The sequence below is a fragment of the Rhinichthys klamathensis genome, unplaced genomic scaffold (assembly GCF_029890125.1).
Source record: "Rhinichthys klamathensis goyatoka isolate OS25496 unplaced genomic scaffold, OSU_Roscu_1.1 h1tg000721l_1, whole genome shotgun sequence".
Taxonomy (NCBI): Eukaryota; Metazoa; Chordata; class Actinopteri; order Cypriniformes; family Leuciscidae; genus Rhinichthys; species Rhinichthys klamathensis.
The window spans coordinates 357,491-375,614 of NW_026607136.1; the positions used below are offsets into that span (position 1 = coordinate 357,491).

At 44.1% G+C, this 18,124-nt stretch overlaps 1 protein-coding gene across 1 annotated transcript in view; it reads left to right on the forward strand.

The window, feature by feature from the left end:
* Window positions 1-18,124, forward strand: part of LOC130077157 (uncharacterized) — a 42,959-nt gene that overhangs the window by 13,065 nt on the left and 11,770 nt on the right. The window contains exons 9-11 of the mRNA XM_056242302.1: window positions 12,688-12,807; window positions 12,893-13,077; window positions 13,466-13,623. Of these exons, the coding sequence (XP_056098277.1) occupies window positions 12,688-12,807; window positions 12,893-13,077; window positions 13,466-13,623 (463 nt within the window). The remainder of the gene's footprint in view (window positions 1-12,687; window positions 12,808-12,892; window positions 13,078-13,465; window positions 13,624-18,124) is intronic.

Below are 18,124 nucleotides of genomic sequence, written 5' to 3' on the forward strand. Positions count from 1 at the left end.
TAGTCACCCAGCCAAATTTGAATGATAAAAAAAGTCAGCAAGTACATAAAATAAGCTATCAAAATCTTGAAAAAATGAGCAGTAATCTCTGCTCTCAAACGCTGGGGGCGTGTCCGCTGGCTGCGCTGAAACCACGCCCACTCGCGGGAAAGCTGCCGTCGACTCGCCACACTCAACTCTACAGCCGGAATGGATGCTCGCACGGTGGGCACGCACTGCCGATGATGGCACCAGTTGTCGGCGCGACGGGAGGATGAAGGCTGAGGCGGGAGTCGGTTCGGCCCCATTCACCAGTAACAGCGGATTATCAGTGAATCCCAGACAGTTATCTCCGACGAAAGTTTATAAAACTATCCCGTGTAAAATGATCACTTACAGAGGCGGGTTTTGGCGGTGATCCTCAGCTCTCCATCAAGGTTGGCTCTTCACAAAATTAATCCACTTCTTCTTGATGTAATCGTTTTTCGGAAATTTAAACAAGGACACCGATCTGTTTTGTACGTGATCCGGTGATCGCATCCAGGTAGTAGGCTACGCATTTCCGTGACGAAGGCATAGCTAGTAGCTAGCAATCTGTAGGCTGTGTTACTAATGGCGCTTTTCCATTACCAGTACCAGCTCGACTCGACTCGACTCGGCTCGCTTTTCGCTCCGTTTTCCATTGCAGAAAGTACCGCCACAAACAGTACCCGGTCGTCATAGCGACGCATTTCGTTCCTCGTTGCCCCATCAAGCTCTCGCTGTATCCTCTCTTCGGCAACCAAACAAAGGAATGTCTGCACCTCCTCGTTTGACCACGGCGTATTCTTCCGAGTTGCCATAATAATAGTAGTAAGTTTAGTAACTATCTCTGGCCAAACTATTTAAAATACTCCATCTGGCGCGTGCAATGATGACGCAGATTCTCTGTGACCAATCAGCAGTCGGCATTGTTTTCACGTCACATTTTAGTATCGGCTTAGCTCGCCTCAGCTCGCTTGGAACCTCGCCGGAGGTGGTACGAAAAAAAGTACCCGAAAGCAGGTACAGGTACAACTTTTACACAGTGGAAAACCAAACAAAGGCGAGTCGAGCCGAGCCGAGCCGAGGCGAGCTGGTACTGTGTAGTGGAAAAGCGCCATAATAGTACTGACAGTAACTCGCGATTGAGCGGCACACTGATGTGAATCTGCTCTATAATATTGTTAGGAGCGGCCAGCCTCAGGGGCTCCAGTGCGTCATCAAGTAGGGGTGTGTCCAGGAGCTCAAGGGCTCCAGTGCGTCATCGAGCCCTGTTTTAGCCCCGCCCATAAAATCCGTAAAATAGCAATGGTAAAAAACTGTTTAACGGTCTAACTCCACAATTCAGTACTTCACAGTTCACAGTCTTTGTAATATGTTTTAGCAATACATTTCTAACATTTATAAAGTGTTTAGAATTTTTTTTTGAAATTGCCTTTACAGGGACTTTAAATGATAGAAAATTATATTGTGTTATGTGTAGGCCAGATTAAAGAGATGTGTTTTTAGTCTAGATTTAAACTGACAGTGTGTGTCTGCTTCCCGAACAATGCTAGGAAGACTGTTCCAGAGTTTTGCTGCTAAATAGGAAAAGGATCTACAGCCTGCAGTCGATTTTGATCAGTCGATTATCAACTGGCCAGAAATTTGAGATCGCAATAGATGTAAAGGACTACAATGTGTTAAGAGCTCACTCAAGTACTGCAACGGTAAAAAGCAACGGTCCTAGTACTGATCCCTACTTGATACTGAACTTGTGATCAGTAAGACATCTCTTCGTTTAATGCTACAAACTGATAACGATCAGAAAATTAGGAGTTGAACCATGCCAATGCAATTCCACTAATGCCAACATAATTTTCTATTCAAAAGATGGTGTGGTCGATAGTATTAAATGCAGCACTAAGATCCAGTAACACTAATAGAGAGATACAACCACTGTTACGAACCTCCAGTGGAACGTCCAGGGAGGGAGGAGGTTGGCAACAATAATAAAACCATTTCGGGTTGAAGGAACAAAGGATACCGATTTATCAACAAGTATGGCGTTTATTTACAACATTAAATAACCAAAAGGTACAACAGATACAAAAAGGTAAGTATCAAAAAGGTACAACAAAAAACAACTACAAACACTAGTATTTACCACCCTCTCTCCACCGAGAGAGTAAACCCCAGCACGAGGGTCAGACTTGTTACACACTACTGCACGGACTCCACTAACGCCACTGCAGTATCACCCAGCTCCGGTACGCTGTCTGTATAGAGACGTCTGTTCTCCACACACTCCTGTATCAGTCTGCCTGTTCTCTTCCCTTTGTAACAGCTCCCGCTCTCCTGCTGATTGCCAACAGGTGTGCACACTAGCTGATTGCCAATTGGAGACAGGTGTGCCCACAGGACCTGCAGAAGACAGACAAACAGCAGTACACCTGGGCAGACACACACACACACACACACACACACACACGTAACACTCCCCCCCATAAAATCAAACTAGGGGTTTGACTAAGGATAAGGTCACAATTCACTACCACGAGAAACAGAACAAAACAAAAAACACTCCCACCTAATCTCAGACATCTCCCATCCCCCCCAGCGGATGAATAAGGAAACTTCTCACCCGCGAGACAATGCGTCGGCTATCACGTTGTCAGCTCCTTTCTTATGACGGATCTCCAAGTTGTAACCCTGCACCAACAGAGCCCACCTCATCAGGCGTTGGTTGTGGTTATACATTTGGGACAAGAAAACCAAAGGGTTATGATCTGTAAATACAACAACTGGAGAGGGGTTATAACCAACATAGACTTCAAAATGCTGCAAAGCAAGCAGCATTGCGAGGGTTTCTTTCTCTATAGTGGAGTAATTGAGCTGGTGTTTCTTGAACTTGACAGAGAAGTAGCTAACCGGATGACAGACATCTCCTTCTCCATCCTGCAACAGCACAGCACCAGCGCCGGTGGCACTCGCGTCCACCTCGAGCTTAAAGGGAAGAGAAAGGTTTGGCGCAGCCAGGACAGGGGCACAACAGAGAACAGATTTCACTGCTTCAAAAGCATGTTGACATTCGTCCGTCCACAGAAACGGAACAGTGGGACTACACAAACTAGTCAGAGGGGCGACAACTACTGAGAAGTTTTTGCAAAAACACCTGTAATACCCAGTCATACCAAGGAAACGACGGAGCTCACGTCTAGTTGTAGGGGCTGGGTAGGTTAGTACAGCAGTAACCTTGGCGTCAACAGGGCAGACCTGGCCATAGCCCACCTGCTTACCCAAGTACGTCACGGTGGCCTTTCCAAACTCGCACTTCGCTAAGTTCAGTGTCAGTGACGCTGCCGCTAACCTCTGGAACACCTCGGCCAAAATTGACATGTGACTAGTCCAATCGTCTGTGTACACTACCACGTCATCTAGGTAGACATTACAATTTGGGACAGTCCCTAATACTATATGCATCATGCGCTGAAATGTTGCAGGCGCATTTCTCAGTCCAAAAGCCATAACCGTATACTGCATGAAGTGGTCAGGGGTAACAAATGCAGAGATATCAGATGCCCGAGGGGTTAATGGCACCTGCCAGTACCCCTTCAGCAGGTCTAACTTAGTGATGTATTCCGCGGGACCAATACTATCAATGCAGTCCTCCATCCTGGGCAAAGGGAACGAATCTGGGACTGTTACTGCGTTTACCTTACGAAAGTCTGTACAGAAACGTAGCGTACCGTCAGACTTAGGGGTAAGTAAACATGGGGAACTCCATGGGCTACAGCTGGGCCTGGCTAACCCATTGCGTATTAAGTAATCAACTTCATCTTTCATAATATCTCTCTTAGCCAGCGGACAACGATAGGCATGCTGCTTTATTGGGGCAGCTGTCCCAATGTTGATATCATGATGCAGTACAGTGGTCTGGGACGGCACATCGCTAAACAGAGAGAGATGAGAAGTTATTAACAACATAACATCATCACGTTGAGCTGGGGAGAGGTAGAATAAATGTGCCTCTAGGTCGGACAAGAGCTCCGAATTGGGCAACCTACCACCCTGGTGACCTTCACCGAGTCCTGCTAAACCATCGTCAGGCTCCGCCCCGTCACAAACCAAGGAAGCAATGGTGTTGCCTGGAGCAGCAGTCTCCGGAGTTACTTCCTGCTTCACCTGAGCCGCTTCTCTGGAATGATAGGGCTTCAACATATTAACGTGACACAGGCGTTTCTTTCTTTTACGGTCAGGTGTATGAATGATGTAATCAGTTTCCGACACTTTGTTTTCCACCACATAGGGTCCTGAAAAACGAGCAGTAAGGGCAGCGCCGAGCACAGGGAGTAAAACCAATACTTGTTCACCTGGTTTAAATTGCCGTTCAACTGTTTTTCTGTCGAACCGCTGCTTCATGCCTTCTTGTGACCGAGCTAGAGCCCTCTTTGCCAGGGAGGTGGCACGGTGCAACCGCTCCCTGTTTTGGGATACAAAATCCAATACATTAACCTTCGGCAAGGAGCTAGACACCAACTGTTCCTTAAACACCTTAAGTGGTCCTCGTACGCTATGTCCAAACACAAGTTCAGTTGGACTGAACCCCAAAGACTCTTGCTTAGCATTGCGAACAGCAAAAAGCACGTACGGCACACCTTCATCCCAGTCTCTTTCTGTCTCATAGCAAAATTTCTTTAACGTGGACTTAAGCGTCTGGTGCCAACGCTCAAGTGCACCTTGTGATTCAGGATGATAAGCGCTAGACACGGAATGTGAAATTCCCAGCGCTTGCAACGTCTGACGGAAGGTCTTGGACAGGAAATTGGTACCTTGATCGGTTTGTACTACTTTTGGCAACCCAAAAGTAGTAAAGAATTTCGTTAGAGCTTTCGTGATCGTGGGAGCGGTGATGTTCCTTAATGGCACAGCCTCAGGAAAACGAGTGGACACGCACATCACAGTCAACAAAAACTGATTCCCTGACTTAGTCCTAGGCAAGGGACCAACGCAATCCACAATAACATGCTCGAATGGTTCACCAAGAGCGGGAATTGGATGCAGCGGGGCAGGAGGCACGACCTGATTTGGTTTACCAACTATTTGGCATGTACTGCAAGTTTTGCAATAGCGCGTTACATCTGCCTTAATGCCTGGCCAGAAGAAATGCTCGAGCACACGGTTGTAAGTTTTAGTGACGCCAAGATGACCCGACCACAAATGTTCATGCGCTAACCCTAGCACATGCTGGCGCCATCCCACCGGAACTACAACCTGATAAACAGTGTCACAGCCCCCATTCAGATCATCTGCCGTCCCATCCCGAGGGACCCATTTACGCATCAACACCCCATCCTCAATAAAAAAACACTGCTGACTTGAGCACCCACTAGCATCACACTCAGCTGCAGCAAAACATCTAGCCAGGGTGAGATCACTCTTTTGAGCATCGATAAGGGCTTCACGGGTTAACGGCAAGGTTTTTTTAGGAACATTGACAGAGGAGGCAACACTTACAGGACCCTTCCCGAGACCGTTCTCTGCCTCACCACTAGAGGACAACTGGTCCCCCCTAAATATAGAGGAGAATAGCGAGTCCGAGAGATCCACCCCTTGGGCCTGCTTACGAGCCTGCGCCCTAGTCAATACACTGACCGAAAAAACTTCAGGGTGCTTCTGAACCAACTCGTCAGGTTCAGTTTCAGAGATAGGAGTATCCACCACCTCGGGGTCCGGATACACTTTTCCGCCAGCAATGTCATTTCCCATGATAAAATCTCCACCATCAACAGGAAAATGAGACCGAACAGCCACGGGAAAAAAACCAGATGCTAGTTTGGACTGCACATGAATGGAATGTAAAGGAGCAGGCACAAAGCTCATCCCGATACCTCGAACTACCGTGCTCACATCACAGGCAGATTGAGGGGTCAATGGTAGTACGCTAGCCAGGATGAATGAGCGTGAGCCACCTGTGTCTCTCAGCACTGTGACCGGACGCTGATCCTCAGGTTTACCTGTGAGGGATACCAGTCCCTTGGAAATAAATGGCCTGAAGCATTCATCAGGTTCCTTCAAATCCAGCTGACTACCACAGGGAGATACAGTCTTAATCAACCCGACTCCTTTTGGTGGTTTAGCCACTGGAGGCTGAGGCTTTCGTTTATACAGAGCACAATCTGCGATAAGATGGTCAGGTTTGTGACAGTAAAAACAACGCTTTTCCCCTTGTGCCCCTGAGCTAACACGATTGTTCTGAGGGTTACTAGACTTCTTTACAGGATCATCATAAAAGGATGAGTAATGTCTGACAGACGTGTTCTTGTGTGTCAAAGCGAACTCATCAGCTAGCGTGGCAGCCTGCTGCAGCGTGGTTACCTTCTGTTCGTTGAGATAAACAACAATCTTTTCAGACACACAGTTCTTAAATGCTTCCAACAGCATTAACTCGCGTACTGAGGAGAAATCATCGGCTTTACATGCAGCACACCACCTATCAAACAAAACCCCTTGTTCTCTGGCAAAATTAATATAAGTCTGACCTAACCCTTTTCTGAGAGCCCTAAAACGTTGCCTGTATGCCTCTGGCACTAATTCATACACCTGCAGAATGGCACTCTTAACTTTTTCATAAGAGAGGCTGTCTTGCACAGACAACGATGAGCAAGCCTCCTGAGCTTTCCCTGATAGTTTACACTGTAACAGAATGACCCACACGTCCTTTGGCCAACTCAGGGCAACAGCAATGCGCTCAAATGCAGTGAAATAGCTCTCAATATCGGTTTCACGGAAAACAGGGACCAGAGAAATATGTTTACTTACATCAAAGTTACTAGAAGCGTTAGATCCTGATGACACTGTGCCGGCAACAGCGGCTGGGAACTGCGCTGACTGCAACTCCAACTCACGCATTCTTATGGCTGTTTCTGCCTCCAACTTCTTTAGCTCCAACAACCTGGTCGATTCAACTTCTAACTTTCTAAGCTCTAACTCCCTCCTGAACTGGTGCTCGCGTTCTCGCTCCTCCTTCTCCAACTGGAGTCGAGCTAAACGAACCTTCAGCCGCGCGTCTCCTCCAGAAATAGGAGAGGATTCCACGGACAACGGATCATACCTCGGCATCGTACACTGCTTATCCACGCCCTGCTTCACACCGGCGGGTGTAACTGCTGCCGCGGCGGGCAAATCTAATGAACTCAAAACACCGCTCTGCACTAACCCATCAGTCACAGCTGCCCGTAACTCTTCTTTAACCAGGGAACTAGACACAGGAAAAACATAATGTTTAGCGATAGCAAACAGGTCAGTTTTCTTACATCCATCAAGCTGCTCTAGCGTAGGGTTTGCTACAAACTCCTCTAAACTAAACACAGCCATCCTCACCACATTAGCTACCTGGCCAACACAAACTAACAATACAACGAATACAACTGTACGCAGGCACGCAACAACAAAAACGCGTAGGTTACACAATAGAACAATCACATACCAGCTCCCTCCAAAGAATAACCACTTCCCCAGGACCTGCCTACCCAAAACTTAGCCTAAGCTGTCTTCTGGGGCTTGCCGGGCTCGAGGCGACTTTAAAGGCGAACTTCGGCGGCCGAGGCCCCGAAAGCCTACCCCCGACAGGGATCTCGTCCCCACCCAGGATTCGCCCCGAAAATAATAAAGGAAAAATAACAACCAAGTGCCCGATGGAAAGACTGCAGAACAGCCTAGCTAGACACTTCTAACTAGCTGGGGAAAGATTTTCTCTGGAAAGACTAGACAGCGAAAACCCACACGAAACAATTTTAACACCAATAGAAATGATAATTGCTTACCACTTTCTCCCATACAACCCGAAATGTTTGGGAAAACAGATCCCGGACGAGCCCCCAAATTGTTACGAACCTCCAGTGGAACGTCCAGGGAGGGAGGAGGTTGGCAACAATAATAAAACCATTTCGGGTTGAAGGAACAAAGGATACCGATTTATCAACAAGTATGGCGTTTATTTACAACATTAAATAACCAAAAGGTACAACAGATACAAAAAGGTAAGTATCAAAAAGGTACAACAAAAAACAACTACAAACACTAGTATTTACCACCCTCTCTCCACCGAGAGAGTAAACCCCAGCACGAGGGTCAGACTTGTTACACACTACTGCACGGACTCCACTAACGCCACTGCAGTATCACCCAGCTCCGGTACGCTGTCTGTATAGAGACGTCTGTTCTCCACACACTCCTGTATCAGTCTGCCTGTTCTCTTCCCTTTGTAACAGCTCCCGCTCTCCTGCTGATTGCCAACAGGTGTGCACACTAGCTGATTGCCAATTGGAGACAGGTGTGCCCACAGGACCTGCAGAAGACAGACAAACAGCAGTACACCTGGGCAGACACACACACACACACACACACACACACGTAACAACCACGATTGATATGATACGGTCTAAATCCTAAAATCCCCGAAGATACCAATTCTTGGTAGTTGTGAGAATTCTGCCTTTTCTAGTATTTTTGACAGAAAAGGTAGATTCGAGATCAGCCTGTAATTCACTAATTCTCTAGGATGATCAATTTGTGTTTTTTTTAAATAAGAGGTTTAATAATAGCCAGCAGGTTTTCGGTTCGTATCCTAATGACAAAGATGAGTTAATGATATCGAGAAGAGGATCTGTGACCTCTGGAAGCATCTCTTTCTGTAGCTTAGTCGGTATAGGGTCTAACATACATGTTGATTTTGATGATTTAATGAGTTTGGATGAATACATATGCCCTTTGTGTAAGATATGTATATATTTTTTGTACTATTTTTTTTTTCAGACACAAGAAAAAAATAAACACTAGAAAAAAGAAATATTACCTCAAGACTGTAACGATCACCAGCTGGAGTGCCCTCGAGAGCCAGCAGAGGGCGCTCCACAATAGACTATGATCACTTTCTCACAAACTAGCCTACATTTCCCATAATTCACTGCCCGGATTCATCAGCACTCATTTCATTCACCTGTGTCTTATCACCTTGTTTCTCTCACACCATAAACACCTGGTTTTCACATTCACTCAGCGCGAAGTATTGCTTTCCCAGTGAACTATTCTGAGCGTTTGTACCCTGTGTTTGTTTACATGTTACGACTTTATCTGGACCTTACCCATGGGCGTAGGTTTGGTCTCAGCTTTGGTGGGGACGGGGACGGGGACGGGGACGGGGACGGGGACGGGGACGGGGACGGGGACGGGGACGGGGACGGGGACGGGGACGGGGACACACCCCCAACCCCGGGAATTATTTTGTTGTGAGATAAGTAACATTGCTTTAATGGCGATTTCCTTTGTCATTTCAGAATGCTGGCAATACAGAAGTGAATCTACTTAATCTCATTATATTGTATCCTAACCCCGATACACCATCCTGTATACTGTCAAGAAAGAGCTAGTATAACTGTATAATCTCAAAAATGCACTCTCAAAAAATAAACACCTGAGACTGTGTAATGCTGAACAACCAAACATTTTATTTAACATAAATTATTATTATTTGGAATTTGGATATTATCAATCAAATAATGATTCATTATATTTGAATAACCAACAGTGTTAACTTTTGCCTTTTTAACATTGCCAACATGTTTTTCCAGCACATGTGTCTAGCAAGTAGGCTACACTACAAATAGATTACATAAACAGAATGTAGAAACGAAAAATGTCTCAGATGATCCACTGTTTATGACTGCAAGATTAAAGTTAAGGTAGGCTAATTAACATTCAGTGACTTGCTAACGTAGCATTCTATCATGATAGCGCGACTTCTATGAGTCTATCCATGCTGCACACCCCTAATTAATGCTCCTAACCTTGACAGATTGCAGAAGCTAGGTTTAACTGTAACAATATCCTGGGTAACCAGGATCACCAGTTAATACTATTTTCCACAGTAGAATCTGCATTTGAAAGCCTGGTCAGTCACTACTACTGCTAGTTATTTGTGTGGCTAGTTATTTTTGCCTACCACTATGAAAAAGCTTTGTATGTCCTCTTTCTTCTTCTTGGGTGACATAGCTGATCTACAAAGTACAAAAAGGGGCAAAAAAAACGGAATATTAAAATGTTTTACTCTGGCCTCCTTTGTATATTGCAGGCAGAGAGACAGCCCTGGTACATAGCTGTCAACATTGAACATTGAATGGAGATTTCCCGGAATCCATCCCCAAAATAAGGGAATTTTTTTACACGATTCTTACCCACCACAAACTTTAAAAATAAAGCACTTATCATTAAAAGTCTAAAGAGTTTATAACTACAAATGAGTGAGAGAGAAAGAGACAGTGTGTGTGTGTATTAGAGAAAGTGTGTCATTTTTTAAACATTTTTTATCAGAGAATGTTTAAATACTAATATCAGCTTACGAGGGAAACGGTACGTGGTGCTTCGGGGGCTGCTGGAGATGATTAGGGAGAGGTCTGTGCTCCTTTACCGATCAAAGCGCGCGCTGAGACGGAGTATAATTGTTTATACTTGACGCGTCCGCACGAGCGCGGCAAAGATTACGCGTTGGGTGCGCAAGACCGGTGTTCTGACGATTTGTGCTGCCTTCGAATCGCGAATCGATCACAGAATGTCGATTAATATTAAAGGAAATACAATTATAACACAGTTCTAAGTTATGAGTAGCTACTGTATACTGTGGACTACTGTTTTTATTTTTAAAACGGTGTGAAAAGTAAAAAGTATCATCAAATATTAATCTTTGACTTGTTAAAGCACACCTTTTCTTAGTAACTGAAACTTTCAGTTATTCTTGTTCAGCTGACTGACCGTACAAATATTCATATGGTAGTTGGCATTTTTAAAAGGGAAATTACTTTATAACACATGAAAATGTACCTTTTGTTAAAAAAAAACTGAGTCTGCACATGCGCATAACCAGTAAGTAGCAAATCTCGATGGGTAGCATGAATCGTCAGAACACCGGCAAGACCCCATTTCGCTTGGCTGTGTGCACAGCTTTTTTTGTAACAGCGCGCGCGGCGCCGCATCCGAGGATGAACGACTTCAAGCCGAATCTGCCCGAGCATGTACGTCTCACACAATCAGAGCGTAAAAATACGGGATATTTTACGGGAAAATAATAAAACGGGAAGACAGCGGGAAAAGAGCTAAAATACGTGAGAAACCCGGAAAAAACGGGAGGGTTGACAGCTATGCCCTGGTAACTTACCGTCGGCGTCGTCACGCACACACCACCCGCTCGCTGCCAGTGAGTGCAAGCACAAAAAGTAGTCCCGGCCCGCGCGTGTAGCCTGCCTGTCAGATACCCCGCCGCCAATCAAATTACGGCGTATCTTGTACTGTCGTCGTCCTGGCCGTTGGAATCGATCCAAATAGCAGCGCAAAGATCCAAATACAGCGCAAATATCAAAATAGCTGTTCAAAGGAGCTTGCTAAATATTGGTGGGGACAAATTTGTCATCTCAAAATATTGATTGGGACTAGTACCTAGCGTCCCCCCCCCCCCCCCCCCCTAAACCTACGCCCTTGACCTTACCTCTCGTTGTCTGCTGCCTGTCTGCCTTACTCTCTGCTTGGACTCTGTACTCTGATTGTTTCGCCGCCTGCCCCGACCCTTTGCCTGTTCTTGGACTCGGGGTGTATTCACACAAGGAAAGTCCGATAGTTCACTTGCTTTGGTCCAGACCAAATAATATATATATTTTTTTTTGGTACGATTCACTTTTACACTGCTCTTTTTGCAAGTGAAGCAAAATTTGTAAACAAAACCACACGTGTGACAAGGTCGTCCATTCATTGGAGAAGGATTCTCAAGTAGGGAAATCAGGAAGTGCAAAAAAGGCTTAACGTAAATTAACGCAGCATCCTCCTTGTATTGTAACTATCGTTACATTATATGCATCTATGCATCTATGCGCGATTAGACTAAAGAGAACGCTCAATATGTGAGTGTCCTGATGCACACACTCATTCATTCCATTCCAATGATGCACACACACGACGCGCAGAAAGACGCGCAACAGATGTAATGTAGTAGGCTACAACAGATCACTTTCCCATAACGCAACTCCGACTACGGAAGCCTGTTAACTCAAAGGCGCAGTGCTTTCTTGCAATTGGGTCGGTTCATGTTCACACCGTAAACGAACCTTACCAGAGTTTGTTTGTAACCGTACCGAGACCACCTCTTCAGCTGGGTCTCGGTTCGGTTGTTTGGTCCGCACCCGAGTTCGATTGCTGTATTCACACCTGCCCCAAAGGTCCGCACCAAGGGGGGAAACGAACTAGAGTTCGATTCAATCGAACCAAACAAGGCAGGTGTGAATACACCCTGATTGTGTGTATCCTGCTCTGCTTATATCGCTGGTATTTGACCCTTGCCTGTCTGACCCTGTTATTTAATAAAGCCTGCAAATGGATCTCTCCTCTTCCGCTGCTTCATTACAAATACCAAGAGCAATAATCAATAAAAATGTATCATTGGCTTTGGTAATGTACATAAACGGTTTGTAACAGACCCAACAATATTCAGTGTACAATGCCAGGTTTATTAGGTTAGGAAACAAGCTAGAGCAGAGGTGAAGTGAAAAAGAAAAGATTCTTTTGTTGTGAAGTCCTACTTTTAATCATTTACTCAGATGCTACATTAACATATAACTCAATGTCTTTGTGTTGTATTTCATCTATCTGTTCTTTTCCTCTTAGATGTGAGAGATCGCTGTTCTGAACTCAGCTGCTCTGAGGATGAATGGTGTGGGAAGAAAAATGGTGTTTATGGCTGTTTATGTCAAGAGGACAATCATACACCACAATCTGGCTCTTTTGGTTGTTTTCATTCCACAACTAAATGTGAAATATAGCCTACAGGTTTTTTTTTTCAGTAATTAATTATCTTTTTTTGGGTACTCAGATTTCTCAGAAACCTGTGAAAGCAGCTCTGGCTCTATATCTGTGTCTCGCTGTCAGCTCTTTGAGGCTGGTTTTCCAGCTGATGTCTTACACCTCAATGATCCCAGCTGCAAAGGAACGGTCCGGAATGGCCGAGTGGAATTCCATTTTGATAATGATGAACACATCTGTGGTACTAATCTTCTGGTGGGTTTAACTGTGTATAATCTATTCAAATACATCATTCAACTATTTGTATTGCCTGATAGAACAGAGTTTGATCACTATGAGACTTTGAGAAGTATGTAGGGAGGCTTGTAAGGGAACTGAATAATCAATCTGTAACAACCAAGGGAAGGTCCCAAAACAGACCTCCCTAAAGACTTCTCAGTTCTTCTTAAAGACTCAGTGGTGAAAGGTGCCCGACACCATGCCACAAAAGAGATTGTAACTTTTCCCCACATTCTCTGCCATTATTATGTAACCCACCATTATTTCACTTGACTGATGCCACTTTTTGTCTTTTGTTATTTCTAATGTTACTTTAATATCCATTTTAGGCTAAATTACAAACTGTTATATTTGTTGTCCACAGGCTAACGGCACCCACTTCATCTATGAAAACTTTATTCTGGGGACACCGAGGTCAGAAGGTCTCATCAGCAGTGAGAAAATCCTGAAGCTTTCTTTCAGCTGTGTTTATCCTCAATCACAAACACTTTCCATGAATGTGGAAATCAACCCACTGGAGAGGTGCGAGTCAAATACAAATTCTGACTTCAGCTCAAAAGAGTAGTTCAACTAAAATATGAACATTTTCTCACCTTAATGTTATTAGATTGTTGGCTAGCTTTCCTGTAGCTCAAACAGTATGGCGCTTGCAACGCCATTGTCATGGGTTCAATTCCCAGGGAAAGCAAGAACTGATAAGAATGTAAATGTGTACCTTGAATGCAAAGTGAGTTGATTTGGATAAAAGCGTCTGCAAAATGCATAAATGCAAAAGCTTTACTTGTTCTGTGGAACATTGTAATGTGTTTAGTCCTCAGGGAGACTTTTAAGCTTCAAAAAGATGCACGGATGTACTGTTTTACAAGTCTTATAGATTTTGCCATAGCTTTGCGTAAGGAGCTTGAGAAGCAGAGATCCGTTAGACTCATGCACTAATCATTCTAAAGGGTTTTGTGAAATGGATTCCTTGAAAAGATCTGACTCAAAAGAACATATCGCTTAAGATTCGAACATCACTGCATCTCTGATCAACTCTTATGAAACTACCAAAGAGAGCTAATGATTATGGGTCAGTTCCTTATACAAAACTATCGTATGACAACATTTTAAATATAGCACACGAGTCCGAACTATTTTTATGTTGCTATTGCATCTTTTTTTGAACATAGAACATTTCCTGTTTTGTGTTTCCTGGAAGAATGTATAGTTAGGAATAGAATGGCATGCAGTAAATGATGACAGAATTAAATTTTTTGGGTTAACTACACCTTTAAGCTTAAAAACAAATGTATAAAAAATAAGAAAGAAGCATGGCTATATATGCTATTCTCTTAAAACAGAATTTTACACACACATATATACACTCACCTAAAGGATTATTAGTACCACCTGTTCAATTTCTCATTAACACAATTATCTAATCAACCAATCACATGGCAGTTGCTTCAATGCATTTAGGGGTGTGGTCCTGGTCAAGGCAATCTCCTGAACTCCAAACTGAATGTCAGAATGGGAAAGAAAGGTGATCTAAGCTATTTTGAGCGTGGCATGGTTGTTGGTGCCAGACGGGCCGGTCTGAGTATTTCATAATCTGCTCAGTTACTGGGATTTTCACGCACAACCATTTCTAGGGTTTACAAAGAATGGTGTGAAAAGGGAAAAACATCCAGTATGCGGCAGTCCTGTGGGCGAAAATGCCTTGTTGGTGCTAGAGGTCAGAGGAGAATTGGCCGACTGATTCAAGCTGATAGAAGAGCAACTTTGACTAAAATAACCCCTCGTTACAACCGAGGTATGCAGCAAAGCATTTGTGAAGCCACAACACGCACAACCTTGAGGCGGATGGGCTACAACAGCAGAAGACCCCACCGGGTACCACTCATATCCACTACAAATAGGAAAAAGAGGCTACAATTTGCAAGAGCTCACCAAAATTGGACAGTTGAAGACTGGAAAAATGTTGCCTGGTCTGATGAGTCTCGATTTCTGTTGAGACATTCAGATGGTAGAGTCAGAATTTGGCGTAAACAGAATGAGAACATGGATCCATCATGCCTTGTTACCACTGTGCAGGCTGGTGGTGGTGGTGTAATGGTGTGGGGGATGTTTTCTTGGCACACTTTAGGCCCCTTAGTGCCAATTGGGCATCGTTTAAATGCCACGGCCTACCTGAGCATTGTTTCTGACCATGTCCATCCCTTTATGGCCACCATGTACCCATCCTCTGATGGCTACTTCCAGCAGGATAATGCACCATGTCACAAAGCTTCAAATTGGTTTCTTGAACATGACAATGAGTTCACTGTACTAAAATGGCCCCCACAGTCACCAGATCTCAACCCAATAGAGCATCTTTGGGATGTGGTGGAACGGGAGCTTCGTGCCCTGGATGTGCATCCCACAAATCTCCATCAACTGCAAGATGCTATTCTATCAATATGGGCCAACATTTCTAAAGAATGCTTTCAGCACCTTGTTGAATCATTGCCACGTAGAATTAAGGCAGTTCTGAAGGTGAAAGGGGGTATATATTTATATATATATATATATATATATATATATATATACACTCACCTAAAGGATTATTAGGAACACCATACTAATACTGTGTTTGATCCCCTTTCGCCTTCAGAACTGCCTTAATTCTACGTGGCATTGATTCAACAAGGTGCTGAAAGCATTCTTTAGAAATGTTGGCCCATATTGATAGGATAGCATCTTGCAGTTGATGGAGATTTGTGGGATGCACATCCAGGGCACGAAGCTCCCGTTCCACCACATCCCAAAGATGCTCTATTGGGTTGAGATCTGGTGACTGGGGGCCATTTGTACAGTGAACTCATTATCATGTTCAAGAAACCAATTTGAAGCTTTGTGACATGGTGCATTATCCTGCTGGAAGTAGCCATCAGAGGATGGGTACATGGTGGCCATAAAGGGATGGACATGGTCAGAAACAATGCTCAGGTAGGCCGTGGCATTTAAACGATGCCCAATTGGCACTAAGGGGCCTAAAGTGTGCCAAGAAAACATCCCCCACACCATTACACCACCACCACCAGCCTGCACAGTGGTAACAAGGCATGATGGATCCATGTTCTCATTCTGTTTACGCCAAATTCTGACTCTACCATCTGAATGTCTCAACAGAAATCGAGACTCATCAGACCAGGCAACATTTTTCCAGTCTTCAACTGTCCAATTTTGGTGAGCTCTTGCAAACTGTAGCCTCTTTTTCCTATTTGTAGTGGAGATGAGTGGTACCCGGTGGGGTCTTCTGCTGTTGTAGCCCATCCGCCTCAAGGTTGTGCGTGTTGTGGCTTCACAAATGCTTTGCTGCATACCTCGGTTGTAACGAGTGGTTATTTCAGTCACAGTTGCTCTTCTATCAGCTTGAATCAGTCGGGCCATTCTCCTTTGACCTCTAGCATAATTTTCGCCCACAGGACTGCCGCATACTGGATGTTTTTCCCTTTTCACACCATTCTTTGTAAACCCTAGAAATGGTTGTGCGTGAAAATCCCAGTAACTGAGCAGATTGTGAAATACTCAGACCGGCCCGTCTGACACCAACAACCATGCCACGCTCAAAATGGCTTAAATCCCCTTTCTTTCCCATTCTGACATTCAGTTTGGAGTTCAGTCTTGACCAGGACCACACCCCTAAATGCATTGAAGCAACTGCCATGTGATTGGTTGATTAGATAATTGCATTAAGGCGAGACACTACAGGTGAATAGGGTAATTTTTTTAACTAGCAGATATCACGAGATATATCCAGCTGCAGACCCGCAGCACCACCAGTTTCAGAACCCCAGTGCCAGAACCCCAGCGCCAGAACCGGAAGTGAGGGAGGGGCGGAATTATTTACAATGACACAAGCATGGTTATTTTTGCAAGTATTTAAAAATATTTAAAATTGTTGCACCTTTTAAATAATATTTAGGGTATGTTTTTATTACACAGTGAGTCACTGCTCGTTGTATGAACTATAACTGGTATGTGACAAATAAAGAGCAAGACAGCGCTCGTGTTGTTTGAAGACGTGAGAGTGCGCGCGCGCGGCCAGGGCTCTCTCTCTCTGCTCTGCCCTGTCATGCGCAGCAGTCATTCTATTCTACATCACTCACCGGTCAAAATAGGCTTTGGCGGGACAAAAATTTGCTTTGGCGGCCGCCAAAAAGCGGACGATCTGACGGGTTTTAGAAGATTTAATACAACCTGAAACTAAAAAACAGACCCGACCTCTATTTGAGACCGGCCTCATATTTACCCAGACCTGCAGCCACACCAGGCGTGTAAAGAGACAATCGTCTATTTGGGACTCGGCTATTATTTGAAGTACGGTACATTTTTATTGTTTATTTTAAAACAATGCCGGATTTTCTCTCTCTTTTTAGATTTTTGACATTATTTTACATAAAGGAAAATGCATGCTGCACATGTTCTTGTGAAATAAAGTATATTTTATATAAAATGGCCATAAGTTTCAAGCATTATTTTTCACCATCATGATCAGGAAGTAACTCTCATAATACAATGAAACGGATAACTATATAGAATTATATTACACAAAATCAATGTTTTAAAATGCTTATTGTACTATACCTTAATGTATCATTATAATACGTATAAGTAATAATGCCGTTTCGTGTCTAAGCAAATTACGCTCCAAAACGTTAGGTGGCGTTACTCGTTTAGAACGTAAGCTCCGCCCCTCACTTCCGGTCCTGGCGCTGGTGTTAGAACGTAAGCTCCGTCCCTTTCTTCCGGTTCTGGCGCTGGGGTTCTGAAACTGGTGGTGCTGCGGGTCTGCAGCTGGATACTATTGGATATCACCATGAAACTTTCCCAGTTGATTACCTACATTAAGATGAGAAAAAAATATATTACAAGTTTTCTGTAATTTAATGTTAAAAATATGCAAATTAGGCATTATCTACTTAAATATGTGCTAATTTACATATATTTCAAAAAATGAAATCTGAGTATTGGATAAAGCCAGGTTCAAAATTCTTTTTTC